This window comes from Glandiceps talaboti, chromosome 19, assembly GCF_964340395.1.
Source record: "Glandiceps talaboti chromosome 19, keGlaTala1.1, whole genome shotgun sequence".
Taxonomy (NCBI): domain Eukaryota; kingdom Metazoa; phylum Hemichordata; class Enteropneusta; family Spengelidae; genus Glandiceps; species Glandiceps talaboti.
The window spans coordinates 14,330,306-14,349,649 of NC_135567.1; the positions used below are offsets into that span (position 1 = coordinate 14,330,306).

Here is a 19,344-nt window from a genome sequence, read left to right on the forward strand (position 1 = left end):
TACCACAGACAAGTATATGTGTTAGTTGTCTGTGATAGAACGTACACACATCTTTTAGTACATCCTTCTACCGTATCCCACAGCCACAGACAGGCAGACAGACAGACAGACAGACAGACAGACAGACAGACAGACAGACAGAAAGACAGAAAGACAAACAAACAAACAAACAAACAAACAAACAAACAAACAAGAGATGGATGGATGGATGGATGGATGGATGGATGGATAGATAGATAGATAGATAGATAGATAGATAGATAGATAGATAGATAGATAGATAGATAGATAGATAGATAGATAGAAAGATAAAACGATGGATAGGTAGGTGGGTGGGTAGACACATACAGGCAGACAGACCAAACAACTGCCATTACAAATTGTATTTCAATAGTTCTCATAAACGCCTAGCACAAACTTCAGCTATCCCTTGTGTTCGTTTGTGTAATAATTAAAAAAATTTGCCAAAGGACCACGTCTAAATTCAGAAAAAATAATAATTACGTACAAATGTATAAAACGTGTCTGTATACATCGGTTTCTGTTCAATATCTTTCTGCATTGTCTCCCTATCTGGTAGGTGTACTTTTTTGGTAAAGATTTGGGATGACCATCTTGCTTGCATTTCAAACAATGGCCAGCCAGATCCATGAGGCGATAACATGCCAATCATTGCGAGTCTTTCTGGGTGTTCTTCCAATACTGGAAAGGTGAACCTATACATTCGAAGATGCTTAGAATCATCTGAAAATAAAAAGGGAAAAAATATATGAAATTATAAAGTTTTACATATAAAGGATATTTCATAAATTATGATTTTGTGTATATATATATGTATGTTTATCTACACTACTACGGTAACCCTCCCCTCCACACACACACACACACACACACACACACACACAGACACTGATTGACTATGTTAAACTAACGCTGAAAATTGACATCAGAGGTCATAAAAAGTTTCTTTTAAAACAGCAGCGGGCTTCGCAACGAGATGTCCTATCACATACTGCGCTCTAACCTACATTTGGACGTTCTTAGCCTGTAGACATTTTTCCTTCAATCTTGATTTGGGTGGAGTGATGTCATCACAATTGTAGCTGTTTGAGGGAGACCCTGTCCCAAGGTAAACGACGACTACTGTTCTTATAATATATTTGATTGGTTGCAACTAAATCTGGTTGCACTGTGCAGGATGTTGATCATTTTAGTATAGTCGGGTTTAGAAGCCTGATAGGGCTAAACAACTGACATATCTTAAAGTGTACTCCACTTCGTACCCCTTCCAAATTTATTTCATGTAACCCCCCCCCCACCATTTTCTCTTAAGCTTGCTGCTCTTCATTCTGTTTGTATCTCTGTGCATTATTATTCATTATGAATAAATTACCATAAATCCACGATTGGTCAATATATGGTATTGAATATTCATATCCAGTAGCAAATACCACAGCCTCGATGTCGTCTAAGACTGTTCCATCCTTTAAGGTAACATTGTTTTTCCCAAACTCTTCTATGTCGCCAACAGGGGTGAGCTGACCTTGGATAAGTCGATCTTGGAAATCATCATTCAGCATAATAGATTTCGTCGATAATACCGTGTCTGGGTTCTAATATCCGTAACATGAAACAAATATTAGGTTTATGAGCAAGAATTTCAATGTATGAATGTATGAATGTATGTATGTATGTATGTATGTATGTATGTATGTATGTATGTATGTATGTATGTATGTATGTATGTGTGTGTGTGTGTGTGTGTATGTATGTATGTATGTATGTATGTATGTATGTATGTACGTATGTATGTACGTATGTACGTATGTACGTATGTACGTATGTGTGTGTATGTATGTATGTGTGTATGTATGTATGTATGTATGTATGTATGTATGTATGTATGTATGTATGTACTAGTGTAATGTATGTATGTATGTATGTATGTATGTATGTATGTATGTATGTATGTATGTATGTATGTATGTACGTATGTATGTGAGTGAGTGAGTGTGTGTGTACGTACGTACGTACATATGTATGTATGCTTTTAGAGAAGTTGCGTGATGTAGACTGGTGGAAATTACTTTACAAGACTCACTGGACATTAACTAAGCAGCTAACACAAAATCAGCTTTGCCTTTGTTCTCTATTCCTTTGATATGTTTAAGACAATAATTATATAGCTTGAAAATCCATATAACTTACATGTACTCCGAATAGTTTATAATCCGGCAACCTTAATTTACACATGTCTGCAACCATAGCTTCTAACTTCGATGGTGACTTTTTCAGATTATGACGAGTGAAGACTGTCATATCCCATGGTGACCCATCTTTTGTTATACGACTCAAACTCCGTGTGCCATTACGCATACTGATGTATACCTGTCAGAATAATCGTTAGAGAGATAACTGTGCAATGATAACATTTCTGTATGTCTTTAAGTTCCAGTGTGTATCGTTGTCTGTGCTTGATTGTCTGGTTTGTTCTGGTCTTTCATTCGTCATTGACTCAATGAATTATAGATACAATGTTCACCCATCCATATGTCTGTCTGTCTGTCTGTCTGTCTGTCTGTCTGTCTGTCTGTCTGTCTGTCTGTCTGTCTGTCTGGTCTGTCTGCCTGTCTCTACCTGCCTGCCTATATCTGTCTGTCTGTCTGTCTGTCTGTCTGTCTGTCTGTCTGTGTCTTTCTGTGTGTGTGTGTGTGTGTGTCTGTCTGTCTCTGTCTCTGTCTGTCTGTCAGACTAGATGTGCCTGGCTGTCTGTCTGACTGTCTGTCTGTCTGTCTGACTGTCTGTCTGTCTGTCTGTCTGTCTGTCTGTGTCTGTCTGTCTGTCTGTCTGTGTCTGTCTGTCTGTCTGTCTGTCTGTGTCTGTCTGTCTGTCTGTGTTTCTGTCTGTCTGTCTGTCTGTCTGTCTGTCTCTCTGTCTCTGTCTCTCTCTCTCTCTCTCTCTCTCTCTCTCTCTCTCTCTCTCTCTCTCTCTCTCTCTCTCTCTCCCCCCCCCCGCCTGAGAAGACGAATTGGTTGGCAATAAGTTTTCAGATGAAAATGACAATTTATTTACTATTTTATTAAAGAAATACAATAATAGAGAGGGGACAATGGGTAATCAAGAAATAGTACACCGTAAGCCAAACATAGTCAGACAGTGACAGTGTCTAACTATAACATAGAGTGGTGTTGATTAATTCATATACACTGAAGGAAATCACTATTGGCTATATTGCCTACCTGTACAGTAGACTCAAAGAACTACCCCAACTATGATATTTGCTATTCTAACTGATATTTTGATTTTGAATTTCGCTGTCCCTTTTCTCGTCTACGACCATAGCTGTGTTCCGTTGGTCACGAAGTGCATTCCTGTATTGAACGTGATTGGTTGAATACATAAAAATACATATTCAAATTATGCCATCAGGTCACATGATGAATCTACAATTAGATGTCGTCATGAAAATGTGACCCTTCGACCCCACTCCATATATTGTACAGACGTGTAGTCTTAGACGTTAACCTTGAAGGTGGAGGTCAAGGGCAAGCTTAGTGTCTGACTTGTCAGCTTACTTCTGTCTCAGACCACTATCGTTCTATTTGTCATATGACCTTGAAGATTGGGGTCAAGGTCAAATGTCAAGTACATGTATAAGAAAAAATATTGACACGCAGATGTTGATGATTTCAATAATCTCCTGCTCCAGGACGATAGCGTTTTGTAGGATAAGTCGTGTTTTCCCAGACATTCAGGATTGCATCTCTTGCACCAGACCATGCACCAGGACCTTGTAATCGATACCAGTAAGGAACCATTGGACCATACTCATATAAATAGGCCAACTTTGGATCAGACAGGGCGAGTTTCCATCGTTTGGGTTTTACGCCAAGATCTTCAGCCAGTTCTTCCGACAACGGGAAAGGTACAGCCTTTGAAAGTGAAACGAAAATGAGAAAAATACAGTTAAAAAGCATTAAACCACACTCAAACCAAATTATTATCTTTGAACAGAAAATATGGTTTATATATACTCTCATCGTTCTGCATGTTCCCTCGAGTGACAACCTGTGTTGTAGCCCTTATCGCTGTTCAATGCATATGAACTGTGAGGTGGAACACCAAAATTGTCAATTTGTTTATTTATTTCCTGTCATTATGTAATTGTCACTTACTTTAAATTGGCAATAAAATGAATGAATGAATGAATGAATGAATGAGTCTGCTTTTTTTGCGATGCTCAAAATATTTCTAAATCATCATTATTTTTTCCATATTTTTCATAAATTACGCTTTTGGAGGTATAATTATATTATTCTCAAATATTTTACTGGCAGCTGAAATATACTCAAGACCTTAGAGTTTGTCATTGCGCATGCTCGTCTATAAACTCGTAGTGACAAGACACCTTAGGTCACCCGTGTTTTCCTAAGCTGAACATGAGAGCACGTCATCATTTACTCGTGATATTCAACTGTCAAGGCTAAATATAAAAAAATTGTCTGTTTTCGATAACCTGACCAAGCCGCCGACCATAAATATTTTTTAAATATTTAAAACAAAAAGATAAGACATTTTTTGTCTTCTTTGGCCTTCATGCACTTCTGTTTTATTTCCCCAGTGATGTCTGTACGTAATTCATCAAACTATCACAGAAAGGGGGGGGGGGTTTAACCGACATTTTGTTTGTTTTTAGGTCGAAGCAATATTTCTCAACAATAACAACAATTAAAAAAGATAAAATAAAATAAAATGAAATTCCAACCTACCCTATTTTGTCATGCCATGTTATCGGACACACAATATTTTTTAATCTGCCTAAGGCGCCGACCCTAAACTTTTTTTTTCATGTATTCGAGAAAAATAAAAGTAAAATAAAAGTCTCGCAAGAAACAGTGGGTGCGGAAACTGACATCAACTTAAAAGACAATACAAGCGACCTATCGGTCAGAATAGCTCCGCTGTTTGTTTTTTTAATTTAATTTTTTATTTTGGTGACATGTAGAAGTGGTTCAGGTCTTCACTATGCAGTTTTGTTTTAGCGATGCAATAAAGTGGTTAGTGGTTTCATATGATGTCTCACTATAAAACACATTTTACACAGAAGTTGGTAATGTATTGTACTTTTATACCATAGTCACCATTTTATAACAAAAATCTACTGTTATGAAAAATTGCACAAAATCTCAGAAAAAAATGACTGGGAAATGCACACAAGAAAAAGAAAAAAAGAGGATTTTGAGGTTGGCTATAAATAATTCCAGTGTCTTACAGCTGTAACCCTGGAAAATTTTAATGATGAATGAAATAAACTAGGGATCTAAAATAATTTTGAGGCAATTTGAATTTCAATTTTCTAACAAATTTACAAAGTCAACAACATTCAACTTGTACTAGTTGTGGTAGATATATATAGGGAAGAAATGTATTAATCGCCATCTTAGTTTCCGTACGGCGACAATCTCAAGTACCCGGAAGAGAGTCATTCTCAGCCATACGTTACAGTGGTAACACTCGTTCATGTTCGGTTACCTTTCACAAAGAAAACACAACGAAATGGTTGAAATGATCTTTTTTTTTATTTCTTTTCATCACAACAACAAAATCTGCGTGATTGATCAAAAGTGTTGTAAACTAAACCAGAAAGAATTATCGGACTGGCTAAACTTCCCGATGAACTGGAGTAAGGTCCTACTACTTCCAAGTAAGCCTCGATAGTACTATAGTACGTGAGAAAATCGTCTCAAACTAGCGATACAACTTTCAAAATATAACTTGACATGTCTTCATTTGTTAGAGTTATACAATTCAAGACGGGTTTTCACTCGAAAACAACAATTCTGTGAATAATGACACTCTGAACGCAGCGATTTCTCGGACGATGTTACCACTGTAACGTATGGCTGACAACGACTTGCTTCCGGGTTAGTCCCTCGTGCATACGGGTGGATTGTCGGCGATTAATACATACATCGTCTGATATTTTAATTCACAGTGTTTCTTGTGACCGGTGCCTGTCAGCAGACTCTGCCATTTTTTTCATCATTCCATTGTATTTAAACCTTGTACTTGACATTTCGCAATATTTATAATTCTCAACAAAATACCTCAACATGCCTCACTTCGCTCGTACTCAAAGCAGCCCCGCGCGGTATGATCACTGACACTGATGACATGATGAGAGAGAACCTTTTCGGATTTACATGTAAAACGGGGAAAGATACGCAAAACATAATGCAAAGTCTGAAGCCAAATTAAAGTTGTAATTATTTTAATTATTTTTACTTGCCAAATATTTGCATTTTGGAAAGGCAAGACACGTTCATGTCGTTTAACTTTACATGTGAACTGTCGGCCATAACTTCAACCGCATGTCTGGCATGCCCTTCCTTACGCAAGTTGTCTGAATTCTGGTTCACTGTCATTCCAAATTGCACGACAATATAGAATTAACCACAAGTTACATGTTATCTGAAAACATCACACTTTTATAGTGGGTCTGAAGTGTGATTTTAGTGAGTACCAAGAACGTCCTGTGTTGATACTCAAGATACTTGCTGTGGAAAATCGCTCGGTCAAATGAGGTCACCTTCAGCTTCTGGTCGAATCAGGATAGAGTATGCAAATGAGGATGTTGCGGACTGATTTGAAGTTTACAACCCTGTTTCGAACAAACGCTTGTCATTTGGGCGCCCAATGCGTAGAATTATGACTATAGCACATATTACATTGCTTGTTTGACGTCAATAGTGTCTTTTGAAAAGTGGCAGTTTACTTAAAGTCTCGTCGACTGATTTCCAATATGGCGTCGGTCATTATGCTCATTAACATATTCATTTTTTTTTCAAATTACAAAAAAAAAATCATCAAAAATAAAAATGAGGATGTGCTGACTTGAAATTAACAAATCTGAGTAAGCTACCCCCTGCGCATCAACACGCCAGATATCAAAGCAATCTAATAAGAGGTTTTCAAGGAGTTGATGAAAATGACATTTTATGAAAAAAAATCATAAAAAATTGAAAATGGCACAGATCAACTTGGCATGAACAAATCTGAATAGCCTCCCCCCAGGGAACATGCACACCAAATATCGAAGAATTCCGACTGTCACTTCCGGAGTAGATAGTAAAAATATAAAAGTTTGACGGACACCTATGATTCACTCTACTCTCTATACCTCAATACCCACCTATACCTAAAGCTACGCTTTCAGCTTTCGCTGACAGCGGAGCTAATAAAACTATTCTTCCAATCTGTAATGGCTGTATATCTGATAGGAAGAAATAAACAACGACAGAGACCCTTTGGAAAACAATCGAAAACCTGAACTAGATACTCTCACATGAAGAAAAATAAATTAAATTAAAAACGCTACCTACCCCACCTATTTTAATATTGAATGTAATCGGAACCACACAATATTTTTTATGCCCAATTAAACATTTGCCAACCTTTTTATAACGTTTCCCTGTAAAGATAGGTTTTTGTTGAATATCCCGAAGTATGATTTCTCTGTCTGGAAGTTTGATATTCCCTGTAAATACCCTCGTTGCCCATCGTGCTTGCATTTCATAAAGTGGCCAATTTGGTCCAATAACTGGCACCATGCCAACCAATGCCAATCGCTCAGGATCCTCGAATGCCAATGGAAACACGTACTTATATAAAGGCATATTATTTGAGTCGTCTGAAAAAATACAAGAAAAGAAAAACAGGAATTATCATATCATCTTATCCAAACTGAGAGAAGTTCTTATCCAGTATAATAATGTGTATGTATGTATGTATGTATGTATGTATGTATGTATGTATGTATGTATGTATGTATGTATGTATGTATGTATGTATGTATGTATGTATGTATGTATGTATGTATGTATGTATGTATGTATGTATGTATGTATGTATGTATGTATGTATGTATGTATGTATGTATGTATGTATGTATGTATGTATGTATGTATGTATGTATGTATGTATGTATGTATGTATGTATGTATGTATGTATGTATGTATGTGTGTGTATGTGTGTGTGTATGTATGTATGTATGTATGTATGTATGTATGTATGTATGTATGTATGTATGTATGTATGTATGTATGTATGTATGTATGTATGTATGTATGTATGTATGTATGTGTGTGTATGTGTGTGTGTATGTATGTATGTATGTATGTATGTATGTATGTATGTATGTATGTATGTATGTATGTATGTATGTAACAAGGAAAGCGTCTTTTCTAAACCACAAACAGAATAAAGAAATCAGAAATAGAAAGACATCTATAGTGCTAGAAAACTGTATAAAAGCCAATATTTTTCACCTAGACTTTAGTTCCGTTACTTACCATATATCCATGACTGTTTGATAATTGGCAATGAAATCTCATATCCAGTAGCAAATATGACAGCATTGATATCTTCTAAGACTGTTCCATCTTTTAATTTCACACTGTTTTTACCAAACTCTTCAATACCAACAACAGGTGTAAGTTGTCCTTGAACGATACGATCTTGAATCTCATCGTTTATCATCAGTGACGTCGGGTTGTTACTCTAAAATTTGAGGTTAAGATATTGTCGTAATATCAATAACAGGTAGTAACTAAGATGGCGTGTACTCCGTTATAATGCAACAGTAAGTGTCATGTGGCTGTGAGTGTCAAATATTATTGTGCCGCAGTAGCGTGTTTTGCAGATGTCTTATAACACTTAAAATGGCTATCAGCAGAATGCTTTGAGATCACTGAATTCATCGCTTCGCATGGCGTACTCAGTCGACCAAAAAATACCCAATAACTGTGCACTACAATTATTGACGTCCAAATATTGTAGGTGGTGACATCGCCAAAACACAGACAAGTAAGTTACTTGTCTGTGTCAGAGACAAGCTCACTTGTCCTCCAGAATCTTTTGTTTTATGAAGGAACTTTTCATAATATTGTTTTTTTATTAAAGTATAATCCATATGGGCAATCTGAAACTAAATTGCAACAAAAAACCACCGAAAATGTTTTAATTAAATTTTGGCGGGAAAATGTTGTCACTTACTTGTAAACCAACCAGGCTGTAGTCAGGTATTCTTGTTTTAGACCCGGATATAACCATAGATCGAAATCTCGTCGCTGATCTCATGAGATTATAACGTGAAAACAACTGCATGTCAAATGGACCACCATTCCTGCTCAGTCGGCTCACACACAATGTACCATTACGTATGCATATGTAAACCTACCAGAATGAAAAATTAAGACCTGGAGCTCTTATATTGGAACACCACTCCAGAAAATAAAGTGCTGGAGTCATTTTATGACTTCACATCAAACAAAGTGTCTTGCCACGAAACAGCAAAATTCAAACTCTTCATCATTCAATCGTTCTTTCAGTGTTGCACCGTTGCATCATGGGTCTTCACATACATGAATATTTATGAGGCAAAATGCATATTCATGACTTTTTATCTGAAGGAAATAAGCACTTAGGAATCGTTGTACATGTTAACTAGAGATCAGTTTTATCCTTCTGTAGTAGAGGAAGAGGGTCAATCTGTGAATGAGTTGGGGGACACTAATTTTAAGGTGCGGCGCCAAAAAAAATATATATTATTGAACACATATTGCCTGGCCATGAGGGCTATAGCACCCGTTTATTACACCCGAGGGACTGTGAGTTACCAGAATCACATGCTGATTCTGGTAACTCACAGTCACGAGGGGGTAATGAACGGGTGCTATAGCCCGAATATAGGCCAGGCAATATGTGTTTTATAATATACCTCATGCTGTGAACTCGCGATGGCAGACGACATCGTCAGAAGCTGCCATTTTGACCTGCTGTGAACGCGCGGTGGTCAAGTGACCATGTAAAAGTTGATGGAACTATTTCCCTAGGGAAATAGTCATTCTATTTTCCTATCACGTGACTGATTCTAGAGAATCATGGCACAGCATTATCACTAGGTATATTATAAATATATATATATATATATAATATATATATTATATAACAAGAACAAAAAGTAAAGGGGCTTACCTCAGCATTATTCCGTGCAATTTCACATGCAACCTCCCCTGCTGTATGTGAACTACCTGTGAATAAACCAAACGATGATAGATCTATAGAGTTAATTGGAGCAAGGGCTATTTTTCTCATACACAATGAAATACTCCTGCTAGCTATTAGCCTTATGTAACGACAGTTCATTAATTTTCTCCCCATGCACGGCTTCATATGCAGAGAAGATAAGATAAACACTTTAATCAACAATATTGTAATGTCACTTGATAAATTGCGTACAATAGTAACTAACTTAGGGTTATCTTTGGAATAACTACATTTCCCATAATGCATTGTTCAAGGTCGGGCGGGGGGGGGGGTTGCAAGTTCCTTCTCAATAGGTTCACATTCTTCGAATTCTTGTGCATGAAGCTAGGACCATGCGCAACGCAATTTGAATATGTTTACCATATGCAGATTAGGTGATGTAACAAGTGAGCATGTGTGTAAAACTATGATGCGTGCGCATGTTCTTACCCACAACAACGACCTTCATTCCTCTGTACGGCATGGCATCACGATATTCGTTAGCGTGAATCTTTATTCCTTCAAATGTTTCTAAACCTGGAAATTCTGGCATATGTTTCTTACTAAAGATGCCAGTACATATCATGACGTAATCAAAATACTCCTCTGTAGAACTATCATCTTTTTGAACTGTTACTTTCCAATATTTTCCGCCATCTTCATTTTTCTCGACTTTAGACACCGTCGTGTTGAACTGGATGTATTTTCTCAGATCAAAATGCTTAGCATAGTCATTTATATACATCAACGCCTTTTGGTGAGATATAAACGGTGTATATTCTTTGGGGAAAGGGAAATTAGAAAAACAACCCATTTCTTTGCTGTTGTTCAATACTGTAGACATGTACAGAGCAGCGCCCTCTTCAGGCAATACTTCATCAGAGTAATTCCACAGTCCACCTGTAAACAGTATAGTAAGACAATTGTGAATGTGAATACCATATTACTGTTAGATTTTCATAGATAGACATACTTACATACATACATACATACATACATACATACATACATACATACATACATATACACACATACATACATACATACATACATACATAATAATATTTAGAAATGTTCGGGTTTTCACCTGGCATTTCTCTGTCTCGCCAATTTTTCCTTTGAAAAAGAATATTTATGCGAAACGTCGGATTTAACAGCTATATATACGGACTGGTTTATTAGTTCCTTATGCATTTCTACATACATACATACATACATACATACATACATACATACATACATACATACATACTTACATACATACAAAGTAGGTCCGTTGAGAGTAGGTCCATGCAGTTGACACATTTAATTATATTTAAAATCTTAGGGGGCGTTTCCAGTCACCAGCTCTGGTAGGGGAGTCTACCAATATCCCAGATCCCATTTTAGATTTATTTTGATAAAAAGCCCCCCCCCCCCCCCATTTTAGATCATAATTTAAAGAACAAGGTACAATTTCAGACCAAAATGCATTTGTAGTAGTTGTAAATCACAGAAATGGTAGACTGCAGAATGTTTTAATTCATATTGTTTCGTATTGTATTTTTCTTACGGGGACAACATTTTTTGTGCAATGAAGGGCATAGTTTTAATTTGGGAAACAATGGACTGCATTTTAGACCAAGCAAATTCGAAAATAATGTAGAGTGGACCCCGTGTTAGACTCTTCATCTCGAGAAAACAGAGGCTCCATTTTCGACCAAGCAGCTAGAATTAAAACGCACCCTGGGCAAGTGTGGCACATATATCGTGTAGTGCAAATAAGGGGAGTAGTTACCCTCCACGTAACTTGCTTTGCGTTATACGGCAAACATATTATTGAACCCTTGACTACACAAGTACACTTACCTATTGTACTGCGTCTCTCAAAGCACACTGGTTCTATACCTTCCTCTACACAGCTTTTGATCGATACTAAACCAGAAACACCAGCTCCCATGACAGCGACTCGTACCGATGACCCAGGTTTCGACGCCATGGCTGCACAATCATAAACGCATTGCATAAACAACGAGGTCAGCTCAGGTCATTTGGCTGCTACTAAAGCCTTGTGAAGTATGTTGTGTCAACAAATTGGGTCATAGTTCAGTATTTGTCACGTTTGAATTCTTAGCTTTACGATGACGTTTTAGTTGAATGGGAATAAAATGGTGTTCTGGTCGAAGACTAATATAGCTAAGCTTGGTGTTTCACTCATTGGACATTACAGCTAAAATGATGTAAGCTTGGTGTTTCACTCATTGGACATTACAGCTAAAATGATGTAAGCTTGGTGTTTCACTCAAGTGTTTTGACACAAAGATAGACATATTTCAACTCTAGACTAACAATAACAGAGGGACAACAAACACAGCAAGATCCTTTGCCCAATCACATTGAACAGTGATAAGCATTGCTATTCTTTCACAGTACAGTAGAAACAGGCTTCTAATGAAAACATTACACATGGACTTGATTATTTTAATGGCTGCAATTGTTTATTTTCTAATGGATAATCAGTATATCAACTTGACTACTTCTACATCCCCACTGTGCATGGCATCTATGTAATTGTTTCTATTGTATTAAAAGTTGTCTGAAGGGTGTGTAATAAATGTCATGTTGTATGAGTGAAACACCAAGCCAACATCATTTTAGCTGTAAGATGAGATAGAACAGAAATACACTTTTGGGATGGCACGTCTAACCGACATCACCCCCGAATTTTAATCTGTTCTTTGAAATGAAAAGTACAAACATAGTCCAGTCGTCAAAACATGGAATGACGTTTTCTGCATTATCTTCAGAGTGGTCCTTAAAATGAAATATTAAGTCTTCCAAACTTTAAGTGGAGGAACAGTGTCAATTATAACGAAACAAAATACTTTTTTTTCTTCAAAAAACATGTTTAATTACGTTGTCATCTAAATCAACTTTCAAATACCAACAGTTAATACATTTAATGTCAAAACAATTATTCCCCTGTGTCTCATTTGTTCTCAGCTTTTTGCCTATACATTACATTGCTAGTTTTTAATAGTTAGTCAATCAGTTAATCAATTGACTTTTCTGTCAGTGTTTGTTCGTTTGTAGGTTGTGTGTGGTATGTATGTATGTATGTATGTATGTATGTATGTATGTATGTATGTATGTATGTATGTATGTATGTATGTATGTATGTATGTATGTATGTATTTATGTATGTATGTATGTATGTATGTATGTATGTATGTATGTATGTATGTATGTATGTATGTATGTATGTATGTGTGTGTGTATATATGTATGTATGTATGTATGTATGTATGTATGTATGTATGTATGTATGTGTGTGTATGTATGTATGTATGTATGTATGTATGTATGTATGTATGTATGTATGTATGTATGTATGTATGTATGTATGTATGTATGTATGTATGTTTTTCAATCTCCTTCTCCAGTACGATAGCGTTTTGTAGGATAAGTCGTGTTTTCCCAGACATTCAGGATTGCATCTCTTGCACCAGACCATGCACCAGGACCTTGTAATCGATACCAGTAAGGAACCATTGGACCATACTCATATAAATAGGCCAACTTTGGATCAGACAAGACCAGTTTCCAAAACTTTGGTTTCATTCCCATGAGGTCAGCAATTTCTTGCATCACAGTATGAACCACCACCTATTAATAACAACAATGAGAGCGTGGTGTCAATGAATTAGTATACCTCACAAAAGAATTTGTTTTCGTGTTGCAATATTCATGCATAAAATCACATTTTTATTCGTAAAATTTACACATGCTAAATCAATGTCTGTATTCATCAATTTAACAATATATTGATATTCGGTAATTTACATTTTTATTCGTTATTTTCAGTATTGTTATTTATGAATCGTTGTTATATTAATATATTTGTATTGTATTGTATTGTATTGTATTGTATTGTATTGTATTGCATTGTATTGTATTGTATTGTATTGTATTGTATTGTATTGTATTGTATTGTATTGCATTGTATTGTATGGCTTTGGATTCCTACATTTACCTTTTTATAATGTTTCCGAGTAAAGAGAGGTTTTTGCTGAACGTCCTGCAGCATGGTGTTTCCGTCTGGTAGTTTAATATTCCCTGTAAATACTCTAGTCGCCCAGCGTGCCTGCATTTCATGAAGTGGCCAGGATGCACCAACTGCCAGGAAAAATCCAACAAATGCCAAGCGTTTTGGATGTTCATATGCCAATGGAAATACATATTTATAAAGAGGGAAATTCCCTTCCTCATCTTAAAAGAAAGAAAAATAAGTAAAATAAATCATTTGTAGTTATGGTTATACGTGAATTCCTTTTATTTTAGAATGTAAATCTTTCAGGGAAATATCGAATTGAATTTCTTTCTGAGTGCATACAAGAATGAGATATTGTACATTTTAACCCATTTTTATTAGAAACCTGTTTGAACAAACTGATATAGCTGACAAATCCAATAAACCATCTTTGAGCTGATCAAGTATAACTCTTTTATAAGAATTCTAATAGTTGCGTTAAGATTATTACTGTACTGTATTGTCTGTCTGTCTGTCTGTCTGTCTGTCCGTCTGTCTGTCTGTCTGTCTGTCTGTCTGTCTGTCTGTCTGTCTGTCTGCCTGTATGTCTCTCTGTATGTATGTCTGTATGTATGTATGTATGTATGTATGTATGTATGTATGTATGTATGTATGTATGTATGTATGTATGTATGTACGTACGTACGTACGTACGTACGTACGTATGTATGTATGTATGTATGTATGTATGTATGCCTGTTTCTGTCTGTCTCTGTCTAACTCTGCCTGCCTGCCTGCCTGTCTGTCTGCCTGTCTGTCTATCTGTCTGTCTGACTGACTGACTGACTGACTGACTCTCTCTCTCTCCCTCTACCCCCCCCTCTCTCTCTCTCTCTCTCTCTCTCTCTGTCTCTGTCTCTGTCTCTGTCTCTGTCTCTCTCTCTCTTTCCCTCTCTCTCTCTCTCAAAAGTAAAGATCAGTCTCTTTCGAACAACTTTTGAATATGAATATAAAATCGTACCAAAAATCCACGACTCGTCAATGACTGGTATTGAAATCTCGTATCCAGTAGCAAATATGACAGCATCGATATCTTCTAAGACTGTTCCATCTTTTAACTTCACACTGTTTTTACCAAACTCTTCAATACCAACAACAGGTGTAAGTTGACCTTGAACGATACGATCTTGAATCTCATCGTTTATCATCAGTGACGTCGGGTTGTTACTCTATAATTTGAGGTTAAGATATTGTCGTAATATAAATAACAGGTAGTAACTAAGATGGTATGTACTCTGTTATTTTACGACAGTGTCACGTGACTGTGAGTGTCCAATAGCATTGCGCCACTGTAGCGTACAATCCATATGTCACTCTGAAACTAAATTGCAACAAAAAATCACCGAAAATGTTTAATTAAATTTTGGCGGGAAAATGTTAAGTCACTTACTTGTAAACCAACCAGGCTGTAGTTAGGTATTCTTGTTTTAGACGCGGATATAACCATAGATCGAAATCTCGTCGCTGATCTCATGAGATTATAACGTGAAAACAACTGCATGTCATATGGATCACCATTCCTGCTCAGACGGCTCACACACAATGTACCATTACGTATACATATGTAAACCTGCCAGAATGAAAAATTAAGACCTGGAGCTCTTATATTGGAACACCACTCCACAAAATAAAGTGCTGGAGTCATTTTATGACTTCACATCAGACAAAGCTTCTTGCCACGAAACAGCAAATAGGGAACTTGCAAACCTGCCATGTTGAATGTTGCATCATGGGAAATGTGATAATATATATTGTAAACAATGTTGTTTAATTGTTTATAACCAAGAATGATCAATTCATATATCCCAGTGTGGGAGGTTTATTTCATTTTAGATCCAGTTAAGATGTTATGATAACCACAGATAATCCCATGGTCCTTTGCGTCTGAGCATGCTCAGTCTGGCTTGCAAATTCCCTATTCAAACTCTTCATCATTCAATCGTTCTTTCAGTGTTGCACCGTTGCATCACGGGTCTTCGCAGTCATGAATATTTATGAGGCAAAATGCATATTCATGACTTTTTATCTGAGGGAAATAAGCACTTAGGAATCGTTGTACATGTTATAACTAGAGATCAGTTTTATCCTTTAGTAGTAGAGGAAGAGGTTCAATCTGTGAATGAGATTGTCGTTGAGGGCGCTGATTTTAGGGTGCGGCCCAATAAATCAATTTTATTGGATTTATTATACCATATTTTGCCTACAGATACACACACACACACTAGGGTTGCCGGTGGCCAAGTGGTTTAACCACTTGACCTATTACTGTAAAGTAAGAAGAGTATTGTTCAGTTTTACTCAAGAACACAGGTTTTCCCTGATACTCTGGTTTCCTCCATGAGAGATGGCCCTCACTGGACTTTTTGGGAGACAAGTGTTTTTATGCTTAAAGAACAATCCAGTGTAAATAAATAAAAGATTATTTATTACACGGTTACCCTTAGGAGAATGAATATTGTTGATAATGTACATTGTTACAAGTAGATCATTATCTCTCTCTCTCTCTCTCTCTCTCTCGCTCTCTCTCTCTCCACCTCTCTCTCCCTCTCTCTCTCTCACTCTCACTCTCTCTCACTCTCTCTCGCTCTCTCTCTCTCTCTCTCTCTCTCTCTCTCTCTCTCTCTCTCTCTCTCTCTCTCTCTCTCTCTCTCTCTCTCTCTCTCTCTCTCTCTCTCTCTCTCTCTAACAAGAACAACAGGAAACGTGGCTTACCTCAGCATTATTCCGTGCAATTTCACACGCGACCTCCCCTGCTGTATGTGAACTACCTGTGAAACCAAAATATGATAGATCTATACAGTTAATTGGAGCAAGGGCTATTTTTCTCATACACATTAAAATACTGTTACTAGCTTTAAAGCCTTATGTAACGACAGTTCATTAATTTTTCTCTCCATGAATGGAGAAAAAATATGAATATATTTACCATATGCAAATTAGGTGATGTAACAAGTGCGCATGTGTGTAAAAACTATGATGCGTGCGCATGTTCTTACCCACAACAACGATCTTCTTCCCTCTGTACGGCATGGCATCACGATATTCGTTAGCGTGAATCTTTATTCCTTCAAATGTTTCTAAACCTGGAAATTCTGGCATATGTTTCTTACTAAAGATGCCAGTACACATCATGACGTAATCAAAATACTCCTCTGTAGAGCTTTCATCTTTTTGAATAGTTATTTTCCAATATTTTCCGCCATCTTCATTTTTCTCGACTTTAGACACCGTCGTGTTGAACTGGATGTATTTTCTCAGATCAAAATGCTTAGCATAGTCATTTATATACATCAATACCTTTTGGTGAGTCATAAACGGTGTATATTCTTTGGGGAAAGGGAAATTAGAAAAACAACCCATTTCTTTGCTGTTGTTCAATACTGTAGACATGTACAGAGCAGCGCCCTCTTCAGGGAATACTTCATCAGAGTAATTCCACAGTCCACCTGTATTATAGTAAGACAATTATGATTGTGAATACTGTATTACTGTTAGATTTTCATATACATACATACATACATACATACATACAGACAGACAGACAGACAGACAGACAGACAGACAGACAGACAGACAGACAGACAGACAGACATACATACATACATACATACATACATACATACATACATACATACATACATACAGACAGACAGACAGACAGACGTGACAACACCTTTGGGTGCTCTGTTACCTTAAAGCCAAAGGGACGCATATTATTGCTTAGATTGTTGTTTTCCTAAGAAAACATCACACGAATCATGCTACTACTGCGACTACAAATGTAACAATTTATGCTCTATACAAAAAGATAATTAAAGGGATTGGTGTTTTCCTAAGAAAACATCACACGAATCATGCTACTACAAATGTAACAATTTATGCTCTATACAAAAAGATAATTAAAGGGATTGGTGTTTTCCTAAGAAAACATCACACGAATCATGCTACTACAAATGTATAACTTTATGTTTTATGCAATAAGATAACTAAAGGATGGACATACATCGACATGTCCTGTAAATGTTCAACAATTACTGGCCATTTACCTTCAATCAAAAGGATACATAGAAACATAGAACTTAGAAAATCAATTTCGACCAAAAAGTGCCCTAAATAGCACTCATAACTTTAAAATTATGACAAATTTCATAGTTTGCTGTCGGGTACAAACTCCTCTGTATGCAAATGTACATAATGTAAATCCTGGTGACATAGCTATTGATAACAGTCTGCTGATTGGCTAATAAAGGGGGCGCTGGCCTATGACGTAGATGACCTGTAGCCTATAAGTGGCATGATGATGAATATGTTAATTTGTATACAGAGGAGTTACAACGGACTTCTGGTTCAGTGTCCTCTCCCCCCCCCCCCCCCCTTGTCTTCTTTCCGTAAAGGTAGGGGAAATGTATTCATGTCATATTTGGACTCTAGACAAGGAAATCGAAAACAACAATCCAAGAAATACTACACGCCCATATGCTTAAAGCTGTACTAGCTGCAACTGAAACATTTTTTTGAAAATGTTTTATTACACACAATAACTTACTTATAATCTCATACACCCCAAACAGTCATGATCTGACGATATATCAACACATAGTCATTTACTTCCTTAAAGGCCGGGGTTTCAATTCCACGGTCTCGTATTGCTAGTAGTTGGTGTAACTTAATCCTCGCAATATGGAACCAAACGGATTATAGTATACAGCAGGATTACATGCATGGCTAGATTTTTAATCCTAATCTATACTGGACCCTTTAAGTAAGTACAGAAATACCTGAGTCTAGGTAATACTAGATTTGTAAAAAGTAGGGTGCCAGACGTTTGTGGATGAAGGCGAGCAGTTCATACAAAGTACACTTACCTATTGTAGTGCGTCTCTCAAAGCATACTGGTGCTAAACCTTCCTCTACACAGCTGTTGATCGATACTAAACCAGAAACACCACCTCCTATTATAGCGACTCGTGTCGATAACTCAGATTTTGACGCCATGGTTGAATCGTGAACACTAGAACCAGAACTCGACTGATAAGGTCAACTCAGGTCATAGACGTCAGACTGACTATACAGTACAATAACAAAGTGGGGAATTATGGGTAATACATAAAGTCATTACTTGATACAATACACGTGTCCTGCATTTTAACATTTTAATAAGGGTCTTTTTTATCGATGGGGGATGGGT

The 19,344-nt window shown here is 36.8% G+C and overlaps 3 protein-coding genes across 3 annotated transcripts in view; all 3 read right to left on the minus strand.

The window, feature by feature from the left end:
* The window catches only part of LOC144450025 (dimethylaniline monooxygenase [N-oxide-forming] 2-like), a 2,800-nt gene extending 424 nt beyond the window's left edge, over positions 1 to 2,376 (minus strand). Inside the window, exons 1-3 of the mRNA XM_078140591.1 lie at positions 2,209 to 2,376; positions 1,394 to 1,613; positions 509 to 744 (exon numbers count right to left, since the gene is read on the minus strand). Coding sequence (XP_077996717.1) covers positions 509 to 744; positions 1,394 to 1,613; positions 2,209 to 2,376 — 624 coding nt within the window. The remainder of the gene's footprint in view (positions 1 to 508; positions 745 to 1,393; positions 1,614 to 2,208) is intronic.
* A 1,313-nt stretch (positions 2,377 to 3,689) lies between these two features.
* On the minus strand, positions 3,690 to 12,093 carry LOC144450026 (dimethylaniline monooxygenase [N-oxide-forming] 2-like). The gene is made up of 7 exons (XM_078140592.1): positions 11,936 to 12,093; positions 10,538 to 10,987; positions 10,037 to 10,092; positions 9,056 to 9,235; positions 8,353 to 8,560; positions 7,455 to 7,690; positions 3,690 to 3,932 (listed from the first exon to the last, which is right to left on the minus strand). Exons 1-7 carry the CDS (start codon positions 12,090 to 12,092, stop codon positions 3,690 to 3,692), a joined length of 1,530 nt encoding a protein of 509 aa, XP_077996718.1. The 5' UTR covers position 12,093.
* Positions 12,094 to 13,488: 1,395 nt separating this feature from the next.
* Positions 13,489 to 19,197, minus strand: LOC144450324 (dimethylaniline monooxygenase [N-oxide-forming] 2-like). The gene is made up of 7 exons (XM_078140924.1): positions 19,022 to 19,197; positions 17,153 to 17,602; positions 16,869 to 16,924; positions 15,547 to 15,726; positions 15,118 to 15,325; positions 14,100 to 14,335; positions 13,489 to 13,732 (listed from the first exon to the last, which is right to left on the minus strand). The coding sequence occupies exons 1-7, from the start codon at positions 19,149 to 19,151 to the stop codon at positions 13,493 to 13,495; spliced, it is 1,500 nt and encodes a 499-aa protein (XP_077997050.1). The 5' UTR covers positions 19,152 to 19,197; the 3' UTR covers positions 13,489 to 13,492.
* Between the last annotated feature and the right edge of the window lie 147 nt (positions 19,198 to 19,344).

Bases quoted from the DNA above. Each gene is read 5' to 3' on its own strand.
- LOC144450026 (XM_078140592.1), bottom strand. From the start codon at position 12,092: ATGCAATGCGTTTATGATTGTGCAGCCATGGCGTCGAAACCTGGGTCA. The intron at 9,236-10,036 runs GTAAGCCCCTTT...TCATTCTGGTAG, and splicing joins TTGCACGGAATAATGCTGAG to GTTTACATATGCATACGTAA. The intron at 3,933-7,454 runs GTTGGCAAATGT...TCACTTTCAAAG, and splicing joins CAGGGAAACGTTATAAAAAG to GCTGTACCTTTCCCGTTGTC.
- LOC144450324 (XM_078140924.1), bottom strand. From the start codon at position 19,151: ATGGCGTCAAAATCTGAGTTATCGACACGAGTCGCTATAATAGGAGGT. The intron at 16,925-17,152 runs GTAAGAACATGC...TTGGTTTCACAG, and splicing joins GAAGAAGATCGTTGTTGTGG to GTAGTTCACATACAGCAGGG. The intron at 14,336-15,117 runs GTACGATTTTAT...CTTTCTTTTAAG, and splicing joins TGACGAGTCGTGGATTTTTG to ATGAGGAAGGGAATTTCCCT.